The following is a 17961-nucleotide window of genomic DNA, read 5'->3' as shown; positions in this document are numbered from 1 at the left end:
AATAAATGAACCTCTGTGTGGACTCTACAGTACACGTTGAAAAACTAGCTTTTTCTTTTTCTCTTTTCGTAGCGACATTGACACGTCAACAGACTAGAAATAGAACTCCTGCGTAAAGCTTGCATTGTGAAGATACGGGCATGAGACGCAGACGTAATGGAGGTGATGTAAACATTCTGATTGATTACTTTTTGTGTCAATGCAACAGAGATGCAACCCAGATGGAGTTGCACAGATTAAATTTGCCTTATATGGTGCCCAAACGCTACTTTCTAGTCGATAGGAGCACTCATATCATTTGAACAGCACCAATTGGCTCCTTGTGCATTCCGCAGAATTTTGGGGGTTGAAATCAACAGAAAATTCTGTATGACGTGCCTCCGTCTCACCTACTTCATCTTTACGTTACCCTTGAGTTTTGTTTAAGCGTGTAATCAGACTGGGAAACTCCTTTGTTCCGGATCAAGTCTGCTTAATTTGCTCCAGATCGAGTCCCAAACCTTGCGTTTGAGACACACCTTTGCCTGACATCATGACCTGCGCTTACCCAAAAGATCTCGAGATATCCTTCAAGCTTTGGCTCGGAAATATCCGTAATACCACACTGACTTTCCACATTAGGCCTCAGTTTAAAGGCCCGTACACACCGGGACGAATATTCGCCAGCGTTTTTCGCCACGTTTTTTGTGTTCACACCCAGGCGATTTTCGCTGACGATGAGCCGAGCGAACATGCAATTTCATTCCCTGACATTAGATGGCGCTTAATGTAAACAGAAATACTCCTGTACACAAGGTGGCGCTGCGCAACTTTACGCTTCTTAAAGTCGCCTCACTCAGAAGAAGAGAGCAAGTATTTACGCGCTTGTCAGAATAATACAAAGAAAACATGAATATTTCAAGCACCAGTAGCTCCAACTGGTGCTTGGTTCGGGGATATTTTAGAATGTCCGTCATTATTTCTTCGCGGCAGTGTAGACGCTTCTTGGCGTCTATCTTCTTCTCTGGTATGTGTGCTCAGCAAGGCAGTTTTGTGTTTGAGCGCCCCCAAGTTGTGTTTTACTGTAACTTCAGAAGCTCCAGACACGTGTGCAAAAGCGCCATTCTCATTGGTCGAATAGATTTCGACGCATAGCGTCGAAAAAAAAAAACGAACCCGAGGCGTTTTTTTTTTTTTTGACGCTTTGACGCGTGGCGTTTTTTCGCGTCGGTGTGCACATTCACATTGGTGCCCTTTGTTTAGTCACGAGGAGTTAAACGTCGGCGAAAATCGCCGGCGAAATTCGTCCCGGTCTGAACGGGCCTTTACACACACAAATGTGGGGACTCAACCAAACTTAAGTCTCAAAGGCCTTGAATTTCTGTTTTGGACTAAAATAATGTCGATATAAAGTATAAAAGCTAAGCTTTTAACCTTACAACCCTCACATGTAGAGTGCCCAAATTGGATTTTCACGTATTCTGGATCAAAAAACAACCCCACAGACCCTCAAAACACATCCAAACAAGTGTGACATTACTACAAATGTGATGAAACTTTATGGAATTCATTTCCCCACATCCAGTAAAAGATGTTCCCTTACTTTTTGTTGGCAAAGGCAAGTTTGGAGGTCCATGATGCAACTGCAGTTTTCTTAGTCATTAGTATTTTAAATGGGATTGAGGTCAGAAGTGGGAGATGTGTTTTCCCAGGATGCACTGTTCAAGAAAAAGGCACAAAAAAAAAGACGCGGACAGACTTTGTAGATTCCATCATAGGTGAACAGATCGCATAAGGTGATCCATCATTGTTCAAAAGCATAACACAATATGGCTGACCTGGAGACTCCCCGCCATAAAAGTGACTTTAATCAATTTTTTTGTGTGAAAAAACCCTGGAAACGTTGGGAAAAGTTTTAAGAATTATAAATTTTGGGAACAGCAGCAAAGCCAACCAAGCTTTGTTCCCATCAACATGATTGGAAACATATTTCTGTCATAAAACTCCTTTTAAGGCCATGTGCATTTTTCTTCTTCCCATGTTTTTAATGTTCTTTTTTTTCTTTTTTGGTTTGGGGGCTGGTTTTCTTCCAATTTTTTTGGTAAACCGCAGCTAATTTGACACAGTTCTCAGACAAAAGACAAGTATTAGGCATACCAAATGTAGTAAACCCTGAACAAAACTTGAAATCTGCATAATTTAATATAAAGAATTCATAAATAAAAGAACGCTTTTTAAAGGGCTGGTCAGAGCAAAAGGTTGATGATAGTCCATTTGGTGAAAATCTAAAACTTAAGGTAAGAATTTCTGGGCGTTTACATCCAAATGTAAAAAACTATGAGATATGAAGCCGATCTCAGCAGAATTGTTTTAGTTTTGCAAGAAAAAAATAAATAATAAAAACTCTTGTCTGAACATAATGGTGCTTAATGTAACACCTTCTCCAACGTGGAATCAGGTTTCCAAGTTCCTGGAAGAGCTAATGACACCATAAGTCAAAGATAATCATTTGCGGTGAGGCCTGCAGACGTGTAACTCACTCCACGTGTTTTTTGCAACCTGTCAGTGTAATGCATCCAGATTAATAGCCTGCACAACAAATTATTCTTTAATGGAATCAGCATAATGTGCTAGGCGGGACGTGGATCCTATATGTTGCAGCAATGAAATAAGGTTTCATTGTTGGTCATATATTTTTTATCGGCATATAAAATCTGAAATGAATCATATGATGACTGTGACAGGGTTTTATGAGGCCAAAAAAAATTATAAAACAAATAATAGATTTGCAGTGTGGTAACATTTTTTCTTTTTGGACGGGGAAATCAGGAAGAACAGATGTTCTCCTGAGTAATGAGTACAGCAGGTTCAGCAAGAAGACTGTCCAACATGGGAAAGCTTAGTTTTCCTGACATGTTATCTAACTTTTACTCTCCTGAAGGACTTTTCCTTTGAGCCCCTGAGTGACAAGGTTTTACAACTTTTCACATATATAAAAAAATGAATTGAAAACTAAGTAAAACAGGAAGCACAGTTACAGGGAATCTTCTGTATTTTTGCTCTGTAAGGCGCACCTTATAGAGCCAAACCATTGTTATTATCATTAAACTTCAAAATGACGTTATTAATTTCACAAAGTGAAAATCTAACTGATGTGAGCATTTTCTGAAGACCATTTATGAACCAGTTTTGAAGTTTAAAACGTTGATGGTTCAATAAAATAATACATTTAAATACAGTTTTTTTTGGCAAAAATTGTTCAAACGCAATGCATTTTGGTCTATATTCACCAATTGCCAAGCATCAATGCACACTGGTTTTTCATAGAAACTTCCAGGAAATTTCAAGAGCCCTCGATTTTGGAATTCTAGATTTGGACAGAACTACAAAATGGCGAACATATAGTAAGAAATGAAGGAATTCCGACATAGCCTAGAACTTGTTTGTAACGTGCTACACGTTAGCCACGTTAGCATATTTACAATACCTGTGATGTAAAAAACGAAAAAACGGACACAACAAATGTTACAATGACTACACTAAACTTACTTATACTTACTTACTTACTGTGACCATGCTAACTCCCAACTTTGTTAGTAACACGTAAAAAAGCAGTGTTAGCACAAACACTATACCAGTAAATCCCAACCCTGTTTACAACATGTAAAAAAACAGCCTAGTACCACTAAAACAAATGTGAGTATATTAACTTTGAGGCTCGTTGATAACACGTAAAAAACCCAAATTCCAACACTGCAACACATGTTAGCCGTGTTAATGTATACACAATACCTGTAACTCCCAATCTTAAATCAGTCTGATACCGCTAAAACAAACGTTACTGTAACTACACTAACTCCCAACCTTGTTAGTAAAACGTCAAAAACGTAGTCCGGCATTGCTACATGTTAGCCACGTTATCAAATAACGTTTGCAACACGTAAAAAAAATAAAAGATTGATACAGCTAAAACAAATATTAATGTGACTATGTTAGCTACCAACCTTGTTGGTAACGTAACAAAAAACGAAGTCCGATACTGCAACACGCTAGCCGCATTAGTCTATTCACAATAACACCCAACCTCTCACAATCACTTCAACATCAGCAAACACAACCAGAATTAATCCATATAAAAGGCACCCCGGATAAGGCATAGTATGATTTTCAAAAAAGTGCGCCTTATAGTGCAGAAAATCCCTTAATCATAGAGAGAATTTCGCGGAAGAGGCTCCATAACCTGAATGAGGGGAAGAAGCCTTTCTTCGGACTGTTGGATTGTCATCAAACTGATGGTTTGAGACCTCCAAACATTGAATAAATACAACAGCAGCTACACATAAATATTATGTAATCGACTAAAAAACATCTATATTTTAAGAAAACTTTCAAGAAAACTTTCATGCTCTTGCAGGCCACATAAAATGACATGGCGGGCTACATTTGGCCCCCGGACCTTGAGTTTGACATGTGTTGTAGGGCTTGAGGAAAGCTCAAACTCCCACAAAAAAGGCTTGATTTTCAGTTGACCAATGGCCTCAAAAAGGCAGCCAAAATGTCTGGTAAAGTCTAACCTTTTTTCAAACTTTAACGAGCCTCTCTGCCTGCTGCAGATTCATTCCCATCGGAGAACAATAGTCTCAACATTTCCTGCGTGTGCTGTCTTCGTGCACGCAATTAATAGTCCTCCGGAACTGATTTACGACACCCGGGACTTTATGATAACTGGCTGCAACATCTGTGGCAGTAAAGACGGTGCGTGAAGACTGCAACATCTGCTTCGAAAATGTGTCTGTGAGCATTTTTTAGCGCTAAGTATACAGTGAGTGTCTGTAAATACATCTGCTACACAGCATATACAATTCTCTAAAGTCTAACATAAAGACAGATAAAACAAACAGGTTTTAATTACGGTTACAGAGACGCCGTTTCTTTTAGAGCCATGAGACAAGTGGTAAATTTGACACTGAAGGTTTGAAGTTTTGCACTGCTTTATGCTGCTGTTACCTACACATAAAAATGAATCTTTATAGTCTGTTATCGGAATCGGACACTCTGGCCTGTTGCATCCATTACCGCTCATATAGCCTTTAGACAAATGTGTGTCTGAGGCTGGAAAGAACTAAGAGGAAGGGGGTGGGGGGGAACCTCCCCATTGACACATAACTCAAATATTGTTGAACATGCTGTCGTCCTTGGCTCCATCTTGAAATGTTAAACGTTAGATACAACCCACAGGACATCTTGAAATCATCTAAGATCCAGACATGTTCAATTCCGGGCTCTAGATGCAAAGCTCACATCTTGTACACCTGCACAAAAACCTGTAAATCTATCTACCAGTGACTACATATTTGTGTCGACATTTACTTAAAAACATCAGTATTTTCTGTGCTGAAAGATATCAAATGTGATTTTAACGCTCTTATATTAAACTTCTATACTCCCCCCCCCCCCCCCCCCCCCTTATTCTTGTGGTTTTATTGAAAATGTCAGGGTTACATTTTATTATTTTTATTTTGTCTCCCCTCCTCCTCAGATATGAGCTACATCCCCTCTGAGATGCCGTCGGAAATGCACAAGATCGATCTGTCCAGGAATGGCATCAAACATCTCAGGCCCAAACAGTTTCTTCTGTCCAAAGACCTCAAGACGCTCAACCTCAGCAGCAACAACCTGCAGCAAATAGACACAGGTAACCATCCAGCCATTCATCCACAACCTATCATGTGATGCTTAGTTTATTGAAAATAGAAGGATTGCTTAATAAAGACTTTTAATCAAATGTTAAAGGATACATTTGATATTTATCAATTGAGTACAGGTAGTCTATCCACTTTTAACAAAATATTGGCTACTAATTAGCCACTTCAATGGTAGAACGTCTTTTTTTGTGTCCAAAAAGATCTGCAAATGTTTTCGATATATATACATATATATTTTTATTAACGTCCAATTTTGTGCCAAAAAAATGCCACTGTTAAAAAATTTTCCTGACTTCCCTGTTTTATTTTTTAGAGATAGCAAACCTTTAAAAAGAGGTGAATACAGTGTTTTGGGATGGAGAGCACTTGTGATTTTAGTTTATATTTCCTCTCCTCTGAGCTGTACAGCCTTTCAGTCGGGATTTTTATTCCCCCAACACGTGTTATACAGACTGCTTTCATGCAACTGCGACCACCACATGTTAGCCTGTCATCTTTTTCTAAAAAACAGAGAACATTCCTGCTTTCCACTGCAGTGAAACACTAAATAATCTAAGATTTGGAGAAAAAACATTGTTTACTTTTTTGGTATATCCCTTCATGGGTCGCCACGGCAAATACGTTGTCACAGGTGATTTGGCAGAGATTTTCACGCCAGATGCCCTTCCTGACACAACCCTGTATTTTATTCGGGCTTCGGACCGGCACAGGAAGACCCAGACGTAGGCCCCCTGTGTGGCTACATAGTTACAGACCTGTCCATCCTGGGAGAGGATCCCTCCTTCATGTGGACACCCCTAAGGTTTCTTCTTTTTTTCCCAGAATCCATTTTTATAGGCTTTTTCGTTACCAAAAAGGAGGGTCTAAGGGCCGGGATGCCCAGTTTAGCTTGGTCTGTTTAGTTTGGCAATTGCCTATTGTATATTATTGCATGTTCTTTTACACTACCTGTATGAAGCCAATTGAGACGACTGTTGTTGCAATTTTGAGCTATATTAATAAAATTGAATTGACATTAAGTAGTAATTGCAGCAAAAGCCCTGGGATGGAATGACAAACCTTCCAAGATCTACCCCGCCTCCACTCAACAGTAGCTGGGATAGTCTCAGTGACCCCGTGACCCCCAAAAGGGATTAAGCGAGTTTAGAAAATGGATTGATGGAATTCCTACAAGGATATTTGCGGATAAAGATGGAGGAAAATGTAGAGCTTGTCCCAAAAAAACTTAAAATAAAAAACTCTGAAAGACTTTAGGACCATAAGCACAGATTCAGAGGGAGACAGAAGGAAAACCAAAGAAGGTAACAAAAAAAGGAGTGGGATCAGATTTAATAAGAAAACAAACTGTACATAGTCCACTTTTTTGACTACTTAATCACTTTACCTCACCGCATAAAGGGTTTTTCTCTCCATTTGTGACGATCCAAGGATATTATAGATATGGCTTATTTCAAACCTTATTTTAGCAACTTGAGGTTCTTTCCAATCAAAAAAATGGAAATATATCATTACACTTGTCAACACTTTTGAATGTCTTTGCTTCATCAACAAGAAAACCCATTAAAACTGTTTATTCATTGCTGCAGAGACTGATAACTTCCTGCCTGGAGGGGAAATCATTGTAGCTTTGCTGTACTGCACAGATGTAAGCAATAAGTTGCACCCCTAATTCTGGAGAAAAAAAATTAGAAAATGACAAACATGTTCTCTTTGTGATCATAACAGCCCCTTACACTTGATTAAAATCATTTACATCAAATAAAAAGAAAGAAAGAAAGAAAGAAAGAAAAAAAGAAAGAAAGAAAGAAAGAAAGAAAGAAAGAAAGAAAGAAAGAAAGAAAAGATCAGATAGGAAAATATGTCCTCTTAGAACACAAAAGAACAGAAGCTTAATGGATTGAGATGTTCATCTGGGATTGTTTAGCCAAATATTTGAGGGTTTTTGAGGGAACAATGGTTTTGTTTAGTCAGACGGGAAGTAAATCCATCCATTTTATTAATTTAATTTTACATCCCGCAGTTTTTTTTGGGGGGGATAATAACTGGGAAGAGAAGGAATTAAATCATTTTCAGAGCCAATTGTGTCAGAGTTAAAAACAAAAACAAAACATAAAGAACTTTCATGTGGCACTTTCAAAGCCCAAATCCCTTTTATCCTCACATAAATTAGGCTTTAAGAAAGGATTTCAAGCTATAACGGGTGTTTTTTTTTAATATAGTGGTCAAAAACTCCTGGTTTTTCATCTCATGACAAAAAGGATTGAAAAGAAAGGAGAACATCCTCATATCCTTTTCTGTCTTACATAACTGTCATCTAAAAGCTAACTAAATGACATCCCCCTTTTTTAAATCTTTTATTTCTTGCCAAACGTTTCCACCTTAATATAATCCGCATACTCCTCCCATTTCCTGCTTGTCCTCCTCTCTTCCGCTCCGCAAAGATGAAAGCTGGCCCAGAGGCTGCTGGACAGCAACAAACAGCCTCCGCTTTCCAATCACGCCCACGAAACGCCACAGCTGAAGGAGTATGGCGGGTCTGGAAGCTTTTTTGGAGTTCATTAGCTCTGCTGAACGGCACGAGATTCACCTAATAATGCCAGCTGGTGTCTACCGTCTACTGCAGCCCAAAGAATTTTTTAAAACATATTTTTGAAATACTCTAGTTATTTAAAATAAAAGAATTAAGCTTGTGAGCTAGTGCCAAGTGTTGCCAAACCTATACAGCATGTTACTGACAATTTTAACACCTGTCAGGAGACCATAGATGAAAAATAGCCTTTGGGCTAATTCTGGGGCATTGCAGCCATGCTTTTAATGTGCACTGTCCCTGTTAAATAAATGAATAAATAAATATATATATTTTTTAATTTCTCATCTTTTCTAATAAGTTACCTGTTTTTTTGATAAGGGAATGTTGTCATACTAAAGATGGTAATAAAATACCTTTAAAGTTCTGATTTGCTCTTAAAATGCAAAATAGTTTAACAGTTTCTTTGAGATATAAAAAAAGAAAACAGATTCTGTTTTTACACCAAAGCTGTAAGTTTGATTATTTACACTTGAAAGAGGCTTGGTGCGAAATGATTTTGATAACCAAAAGTGGCCTTGGTTTATCTTTATTTGAATAACAAACGTCGTCAGGCTCGTCTTTGGGTCAGGGTCCACTAGATAAACCGGCTATGCTCTGAGTTTGGTGAATTTCATTATCCACTCCCAACATCACCAAATCCAAGTCCCTGATTGGTCAAAGGTTCAACCTGGTTCAGCTGGCATGCAGAGAGGATCTGACATCATCAGTCAGATTTACAACATTTTCCTGGCGACAGTTAAAATGCGTTGTACAAAATTTCATTTCAACATTTGTCTTCTGTTTGCAAACTGTATTGAAAAAAGAAAATCACCAAGTTTGTTATGATGAACCTACATTTACCTGTAAATGAAGTCTGTGCGCCGCTCCTTCAGGAAACACATGGACAACCTGTTTGTGGAAGTTTTCCTTTTCTTTCTTCAGTTTTAAAAATCTCTGTCTCAAGGGAGATCACTGCCAGTGACGTGTCCCCCCCAACCTGTCAAGTTTAGACACATAATCCTCCATTTAGAAAATGATGCTAAACAATAACTGGATGCACTTGAATTGGTACCACTGATTCTTTTGGCCGAGGTGTTATTTTCTCTTGGATCACCAGCGCCCTCTGCCTTGAGGCATGCGTACTGCGGGCCTCACCAAGTGTATTTCTAATGTGCATTGTTAGGAGATAAAAAAAGGCTCAAGGAGTCCCAAACTAGCACCAATGTAATCAGACAGTTGTTGAGAAATAAGCAAATGAAGTAATTAAAAAACATTTCACTACGATAGAAAGACCGAAACAGTAAAGCGCATGCTGCAGCTGTGTGCGGCACAGGGGAGGCACAGACTGCTGGTGCCTCACCTGCCGCTTTCTTGCATATTTGAACAGAAAATTTGCAAATTGGCTACTTTTTCTTTTAAACAACGAAACATTGAAAAACACTCACAGAAAAAAGAAATCATAAAAAAGACATGTCAAAAAATTAATATTTAATTTTTATTTTCAATATCAAAAAGTATATTCTTTTAATTTAATGTATGTATTTTTTTTACGATATATTTTAAACTCTTCTGACTCCTTGTGGTGCTGGTGCAAATTTTGTATGTAAAGCCTGAAAATGGTCATAAAAACCTGCATAGCTATGCAAGAGTTTTGAACATGGAAGCCCCAAAACGCGCATTTACAGGCATTTACCGGTATTTATTTATTTTTTTCTTCCAGCTGCTTTTTCAGGCCTGCTGCACCTACACGACCTCGACCTGTCCAACAACAGCCTCAGGTACTTCCAGTACGGCGTGCTGGAGGACCTCTACTTCCTGCGGACCCTCCTCCTTGACAACAACCCATGGACCTGTGACTACAACATCCACTACCTGGTCTACTGGCTCAAGCTCCATCCCGGTGTCTCCTACAGGGGCTTGTTCTGCTCCCATCCGGCAGAGTTCAGGGGCTGGCGGGTGGAAGATTACGTCAAGACCTACAACGGGGAATGTCCCATCGACAAACAGACAGAGGGCATCGATAATGAAGCGGCAGAGCATGGAGGGTCCGAAAACGAGGTCCAGGGGGTGATGGGGGAAATGGCTGAGGGGCAAGGCATACTTCTACCACAGCCCATAAAGAAGAAAGAGCCCAGCCCGTACGAAATCATCAGGTTGAGTTAGAATAGTTGAGGGTTAAATTCCATAGGTGAAAATGCTCAATAAAAGGTTAATCTTGGGATTTTATGTTTCAGAAATGTCAAGTTTGAGTGTATTTTTGCGATAAGAATCTGAAAAGCATGTCCCAACTGATCTTTCCTGTCTAGAAAGTTAGGTAGGAATAACTTTAGTTGAAAGTTTTTCTTTTTACTAAAAATGGCTATGCTGTTATAGAATTCTGCATAAAGCACAAGAACATGGCGCTATTATTTCTTTTATTTTACACAAGACTATTCCCAGTCCTGTCTGTTTACATATTTAACTACTTTTAATTTTATTTCTTTTCTTCAGAGTGCTAGGAGTTATGTAGAGGACATGTTGCTTTTTTTTTAAATGTACCACATTTTCATACTATAGGGCGCACCGTCAATCAATGGTCTATTTTCAAGGGCCACCAAACTATAAGGCGGATTAAGCGAGACAAACTGCGTTCACAGTAACCTTGGTTTGAGTCAGAGTAACATGCTACACATTAGCCATGTTAGCAGCATTAGCCGTGTTGGCGTAGTCACAATACCAGTAACTCCCGACCTTGTTTGCAACAAGTAAAAAAAAACAACTGATACAGCTAAAACAAGCGTTACTGCGATTCTGCTAAAAATACATAGCCCGACACGATACACGTTAGCTACGTTAGCATATTCACAATAAAACCCTACCTTGTTAGCAACACGTAAAAAAACGCACACCTCTAAAACAAGGGTTACTATGACTACGCTAACTCCTAAAATTGTTAGTAACACGTAAAAAAAAATACATACCCCGACACGATACACGTTAGCCACATTAGCTAATTCACAATAACACCCTACCTTGTTAGAACACGTAACAAAACGGGATGATACCTCTAAAACAAACTTTTCTGTGACTACGCTAATTCCCAACCTTTGATGGTAATGCATAAGAAGAAATAGTCAGACACCGCTGGATGTTAGCCGCGTAAACATATTCACATAACACCCAACCAAATATTTTGACAGAGCGTTCTGTACCTTTCTAAATCGCTTCAACGTCACTAAGCACAACCAAAATAAATCGATATATAAGGTGCTCCGGATTTCAGGGCACAATGTTGTTTTTTGAAAAAAATGAAGGCTTTTCGTGCGCCTCATAGTGTGGAAACTAGGGTAATTTAGATTTGAAAATCAGGATATTCATCTTTTAGCTTTTAAGTGATCCTTTGTTCTGGGTTTATGTTATTGTATGAGGTGACCTGCGTGGTTTTGAGAAAATAAAGTCAAATTTATTTTTGTCTGAGAATCAATTTCTTTGAGCGACAGACAGCGGTAAAATGCTGCACAAGCGTGCCCTGAATGGAAGCAGAAGGGATAAAACATACTGATTCCTGTCAGTTTGTGATATGAAAATGTTCTAGAAACTTCTCAAATTCAACTCCTTTAAAACACATCAGTTTATTAAAAGGCTTTAAATGTTATTAATAGAAAAATAAAAGACTTCAACAGAAATTTCATTTGTCCTCAGATTCTGTTTAGGCTCAATTAACCGAGTTTCCTCTTACAGCTACAATCTTCATTGGAGTTTTAAAAGGACATTTTAAAAATATTTTTCCTCTCCAGTACTTTGTATACTTATGCTGTTACAAAAAAAAAAAAAACCCTTTTTACACAAGTTTTAATTTCCAAACTTGATTATTTTTACTTTATGCTGCCCCCTAGTGTTTCTACAAAGTAACTCCACTCAAAATAAATGTGTTTGTGTTCTTCTATCATTTTGCCCAAACCAATGCAGTTCATCATGATGGGATGACAACTTAAAAAGAAAATACTAAAATGAAATAAAAAACACTTTCTGCTCTCACAGCCTGAAGAAATGATGTTTTAACGCTGTTTTGTAACAGAACAAAGTCAAACCAGAAGGTATAATTCAGTTCTTTAGCTTGTTTTTCCTCCAAGGTGACACAAAAAAGCAACATACTTTAGTAGGACTTTATCCAAGAGGAAATACTCATCATTTTACAAAAAAACAAAACAAAAAAACAATCAACGATTTGGTTGTAAACCCCCAAAGTTACTAAAAAACTATGATAAAATAAATGCACTGATGTCTTGGAATCTTGAATCTGATCCCAGCATATGTGCTTTCGATTCAAACTCAGTCTAAAATAAGTTTATTTGGATTTAAAGTGTCTTCAAGAGTCAATCTCCTGGGACGGTAGGAATTTCAGGAAAACTTCCGGCACACATTATTCACTTTCTCTCGGTTCTGTCAGATAAGTCACACGCACCTGTACCTGTACTGGTTATGCAACATTTTTCAAGGATGTGCGGCTTTCTGCAACACGCACACCGTTTTATAAAAAAAAAGCTTGATATGATTCTTTCAACTTCATTGTCCATTTTTCAGCAGCACGACTTCTTCTCTGGCGGCGGCGTGTAGGCGGCAGTGTTGAGGTCAACCGGTTGAGAGTTGGCTTGGAGTAGAATCCGCGGCAGGCCGTTGATGTCCTCGTGCTGGAACAGAAGGCCATTTCTCGACATCAGCTCCCTGGCCATCATCACAAAGGCCTCCTCCACATTCTGGCTTGCCTGGAAAAAGACGGGAGCCATGCCAAACAAATAACAAATCCAGACCTTTTTTTTTTTCTTTACGTCTCACACTTGCGTTGAGGATTACCTTTGCTGATGTTTCCAAAGCCGCCAAAATGCCTATCTCTTTTGCCAGGTTGCAGGCATCCTGGAACCGGACCTGCCGTTCCTCCTCCAGATCACATTTGTTACCTAAAAGTCGACAGAAGGAAACAGAAATGTCTGCAATTAAATATGCCAAAACATTTTTTAATTAGAACATTATGGAAAAACCCTTGGGAATTAAAGTTGACTCTAAATGTTTATCCCACATCTACAGCAGCAGCAAATGTTGGTTTGTGGGCTAGACTATTTGCATGTTACTTTTTGTCTATTTGTACTTTTTCAAAATTATTGAAAACTATATTCAACCAAGTCAGGAACCTCATTTCTTAAATAATTATGTTTCTTTTATAAGTTGACCTTCAAACACTTTACCCTGTAAAGCCAGCTACATTAAAGAACAGACAAAAAATTCAAATTTTTAAATTCAAACTTTTTTTTTGTAACCCAAAAAAATTGTAATACAATTTTGAATTATAGAATTTGAAGATACAGATAATATAAGTTATGATACATTGGGTGGTTTAGTAAATATTAGCATGAGTGTCCAGGAAAAAAAATTCCCTTATTTACCCATGGTCTCAAATTGGATCCATGTTTTTAAAACGCTGTAGCTGTATTATAAAGAATTAATTCTAAACAGCTTTTTCATTCTTTCAATGCTGTAGGTAGTCATTTATAAATATGAATAACAATAAATAAGTTTTCCCCATCATAAACTTTAGAAAAATAAACCTTGTCCCGCCAAAAGTGTCATGGAGGCAGCCGTTTTAAAATGAGTAGGAAAAGCTAATCCCCAAATGAAATGATGATGGCATAAAACATGGACCAAGTTTTATAGAATTGATTTTTAAGGAAAGTTTTAATCATGGTAACCCTTGTGCTATCCTAGGCACTATAACATTGGGAGTCGGGTCATCTAGACCCACTAGACAGTGCTCTGAACCTTTTTTCTTCAATGATTTGTGATCTTCACTGGTGTCCATGGATTACATGAAATCTTTCCACCTTTATCCACCTTTGTCATGGTAGGGAGAACACGTCAATGTAAGGGTGGGGTCATCTAAGATAGCACAAGGGTTAGGGATAGAGCAGTGTTTTTCAACCAGTGTGCCGCGGCACACTAATGTGCCGTGAGAGATGGTCAAGTGTGCCGTGGGAAATTGCCCTCATTAACTGATCTAAAAACATTTCCCCTCTCCAGGAAATCAGCTCTTTGTTCACCCAAACAGGCCCTGATAAAACACTGAGTAGTTAGGAATATAAAAATAATGAAATTATTTTTTCTTTGTGTTTATTTAATTCTATTAAAGACATTTTAATAAGAATGACGGTACCGCGATTTAGCTGCAACTAAAGTTGTTTGCGGAAAAGTCCCGCCCCTTTAACTGTCTCCGCCAATCATTCTTGAAGGCTTAATCACACGTCATCAGTCTGACCAATCAGAAGTGGTTAAAGTCCTCACTTCCTTGTTCCAATTTAGCTCAAAAAGTCGCTCAGTTCTAACAAAAATTCCAGCTAAAGCTCGTCTTTATCGGTGTAGCTTTCCACAGAATCTGGTATCAGACCGTGGAAAAAGTGAACAAAACAATGAAGCTCAGAGACGAGAGTCTTTCTGCATTTTTGCTGCAGTTTTCACACTACATCTCCCATAATGCATTGGGTTATAGGGACAGCGCCTCAGCGCACAATGAGTCGTCCTTGTTAACGTCTTAAAACCACAAGGAACACACAGCAAACAGTTTTTAAATGTTCTAACTTTATTTCATCTTTTATATAAAACAGCTGCAACTTCCTGCTTTTTCTGCCACAATTATCACAAAATGCACGTGAGATTGCGGGGGGGGGGGTCTGTCGATCAATACAGACTATGAGTTTCTGCTTTTTTTTTTTTTTTGGATGCTGGCGTGCCGCCGGATTTTTGTCAAGGTTAAAGTGTGCCGTGGCTCAAAAAAGGTTGAAAAACACAGGGACAGAGGTCTCAGAAATATGTGTATCAAATAAGATACTAATGGTAGTATAGCATTTACATGTACGATATTGTGGTGTTGTTTTTTAAAATGCCACTCTAAATTGTTAAAAAGTATTCCATGAAGCCCTCATATGATTCCAAACTCTATGATCCACAAAGTTTTAGTGCAATCTAGCAAGAAGATCAGATTTGTGATAATCCATCCATCCATGTATTTTCTAAACCCACTTAATCTTTTTTGGGGTCACAGAGTTGCTGGAGCCTATCCCAACTACTGTTGGGCATTGGCAGAGTATAACCTGGACAAGTTGCCAGTCCATCGCAGGGCTGTGTATGTGTTAGAAGTCCAGGGTGTAGCTTGCCTTTGCGGTTGGGATAGGCTCCAGCAACCCTGAATTGGATTAAATGGGTTTTGAAAAAACAGACAAAGAAAAGTCCAGTTCCCACTCACCTATAAGCACCAGGACCACGTTTGCCGCCCCATACAGTTCCACCTCCCTGATCCAGTGGCTCACCGAGTCAAAGGTCGCCCGTCGCGTGATGTCATAGGCGATCATGGCGCCGTGTGCACTGCGGTAATAGCTTTGGGTGATGGTTCGGAACCTCTCCTGACCAGCGGTGTCCCAAACCTGCATCTGAGCAAAGCACAGCATTACACCAGCACTCAAGAAACTCTTCAATATTTGCGCACAGGAACACTGGAAAGTGTCAGGAGAGCAGTTGTCTTGGCCCCGATGGGGAGAATACAAAGAACTTTGTGTTGTCATTGAGAAAACTCCCCAAGGACTGAACCAACCTCTCTGGTGTCGTAGCAACTACTTCAGAATCACCAGAGACCATGCAGGGTCTCCTTTTACCAAACCAGAAACAACATTTATTTAGAATATTTTTAACTATATCAATCCTTTTACATGTATGACTAACAGTCCGTTTAAAAAATATATTTTTCGTTTTTCTCACGTGTTGGCTTTGCAAACATTCCAGATAAACCAGTACATACTGTAGATTGTTTTTTTTTATAATAAAAAAAGACCTGTCACAATAACTGCTTATGATGACACAAGAAAGTGTGTGCATTTCTGTCAGTGGAATGAGGATCTGGAATAACACAGAGGGAAGTATCATAAACATGTTCAAATGTTTAAAAATGAGTTGAGAATTTTAAGTGTATAAATTAGAAACAAGAGGCTTAATGGGACCATGTACAGACAATTTCCTGAAGTTATTTCTGATACCTTAATGTGTTTTTTTTATCTTTAATTTATTATATGTTTAACACGTAAAAACAATCATTGTAAGATGTTTTAAAAGAAAGATTTTCTTTCACTCCTTTACTCCTCCTTTACTTTGTGATTGAAAAAGGGAAATCAAATCAAACCAAACATCGGAAAAGCCAAATGAAGCCAAAAGCTTCCTTTTATCAATTTTTACAGCCTTGAGGTTCATAAAAAAGGGGCATTAAGATGAAATAAATAATTCATCTTAATGCACTTTATGACTTGAAAAACAGGTTTAAGTTTGATAATTAGTCATGAATTGCTTGATTTATTTATTTGCGTTGCGGAGTCTTTCTTGTTTGAATATTTTATTGGTGAGAGCATTAAAAAAAAAGTTGAACTCCGTAAAACCCATTTTAGCTCCTTTCTTATACTAAGTTTTGATCGATAGAAAGTGCTTTTCAGAAAAGTGAATGCAGAACTAATCATGATGCTAACTTCCTTTTTTAGAACAACAGGAAGGAGTTCAAGGGGCGTTCTACTCTTTGTCTGCACAGACAGCTCAGGCAGAAGAACCCGAACAACAGGTTCCTCAGGTAAACGGCTCACTTAACTTGTTTCGGGCGGAGCCAAAGTGCGCTGTAACCAAAAGGAGGCGTCACCTCTAAATCGTTTGAGAAGATGAATGACAGTTTGTGGGCATAGGTCACCATGTCCATACAGAACCACGCATCACAATGGAGACCAACCTTGACCTTCTTGCCCTCGATGTCCAACGTCCTGACGGTGAAATCAACCCCGATGGTGTTCTGCTGTTTCTCGGAGAACACCCCAGATTTGAAATTCTGGACCACGCAGGTCTTCCCAACGTTGGTGTCTCCTATCAGAATGATCTTGAACAGAAAATCGAAGGAGTCGTCGTGTTCTGGCCCCGATTCCTGCATGGTAGATCTTTAAAAGTTTGAGGGTTTTTTTGGGACGGAAATGTTCCTTCTTGCTCCTTGAATATTTAACCTTTAAGGTCAAATAATGTTGTGTTTTCTTTATGAGTTTTGACAGACAACTCTGCAGTTCAAGTGAAAAAAGTTCCAGTTATTGAGCAGGTGGTGCACCCAGCAGCAACTTTGTTTAGACTAGGAAGTCCTCATGTGTTTTGCTTAAATTTGCAAAAAATAGAATTTAATAATTCTATTTTTTTTTACAAAATGACAAAAATTCAGTTGCCGTCTTAAAAAAAAAAAAAAAAATTCAAATCAAAAAAGGTTATAACAGGATCAGTCTTTAAAAACAAAAACAAAAAAACCCCACATGTGGGATTTTCTTTCCAGTTTTGTCCTCCTTCGTCCGTACGCCCCCCAGGCAGATCCGACCTCCCCCCTTTCCTCTTGTAGGACAGAACAGACTCAGTTCAGTTTCTCATTTTAGCTCAGGTGTTGACTTACTTTGTTGCCCTCGGCAGAACACGGCATGAATTCACATCCTTTTGGGTCCTCGTGAGTTCATGTTGGGTTCCAGGATCTTCTTTTTAAAAAGGAGTCAGGAGATGGAAGTTATGATCCTCTGGGACACCTGCTCCTCTCACGCTCCGACTTTCTCCTCTAACCTTCTCTTTCTCTCCACATAGCTTGTGTGGTGACAACACAAACCTGCCCCACCTGTTCTCCAGTTATGG

General features: G+C 38.7%; 2 protein-coding genes across 3 annotated transcripts in view; one reads left to right on the top strand and one right to left on the bottom strand.

The window, feature by feature from the left end:
- The window catches only part of LOC101159060 (leucine-rich repeat-containing protein 17), a 122600-nt gene extending 110898 nt beyond the window's left edge, over positions 1-11702 (top strand). For both annotated transcript variants that reach the window (XM_004083013.4, XM_023952283.1), the window contains exons 4-5: positions 5519-5674; positions 9974-11702. In XM_004083013.4, coding sequence (XP_004083061.1) covers positions 5519-5674; positions 9974-10416 — 599 coding nt within the window. In that variant the 3' untranslated portion in view covers positions 10417-11702. The remainder of the gene's footprint in view (positions 1-5518; positions 5675-9973) is intronic.
- Positions 11703-11848: 146 nt separating this feature from the next.
- On the bottom strand, positions 11849-17947 carry LOC101158653 (ras-related protein Rab-19-like). Its single transcript, XM_004083011.4, has 4 exons — positions 17039-17947; positions 15524-15707; positions 13087-13190; positions 11849-12998 (listed from the first exon to the last, which is right to left on the bottom strand). Exons 1-4 carry the CDS (start codon positions 17231-17233, stop codon positions 12813-12815), a joined length of 669 nt encoding a protein of 222 aa, XP_004083059.1. The 5' UTR covers positions 17234-17947; the 3' UTR covers positions 11849-12812.
- Positions 17948-17961: the final 14 nt, after the last annotated feature.

This window comes from Oryzias latipes, chromosome 23, assembly GCF_002234675.1.
Source record: "Oryzias latipes chromosome 23, ASM223467v1".
Lineage (NCBI taxonomy): Eukaryota > Metazoa > Chordata > Actinopteri > Beloniformes > Adrianichthyidae > Oryzias > Oryzias latipes.
This window is presented reverse-complemented; position numbering and strand designations above follow the sequence as displayed.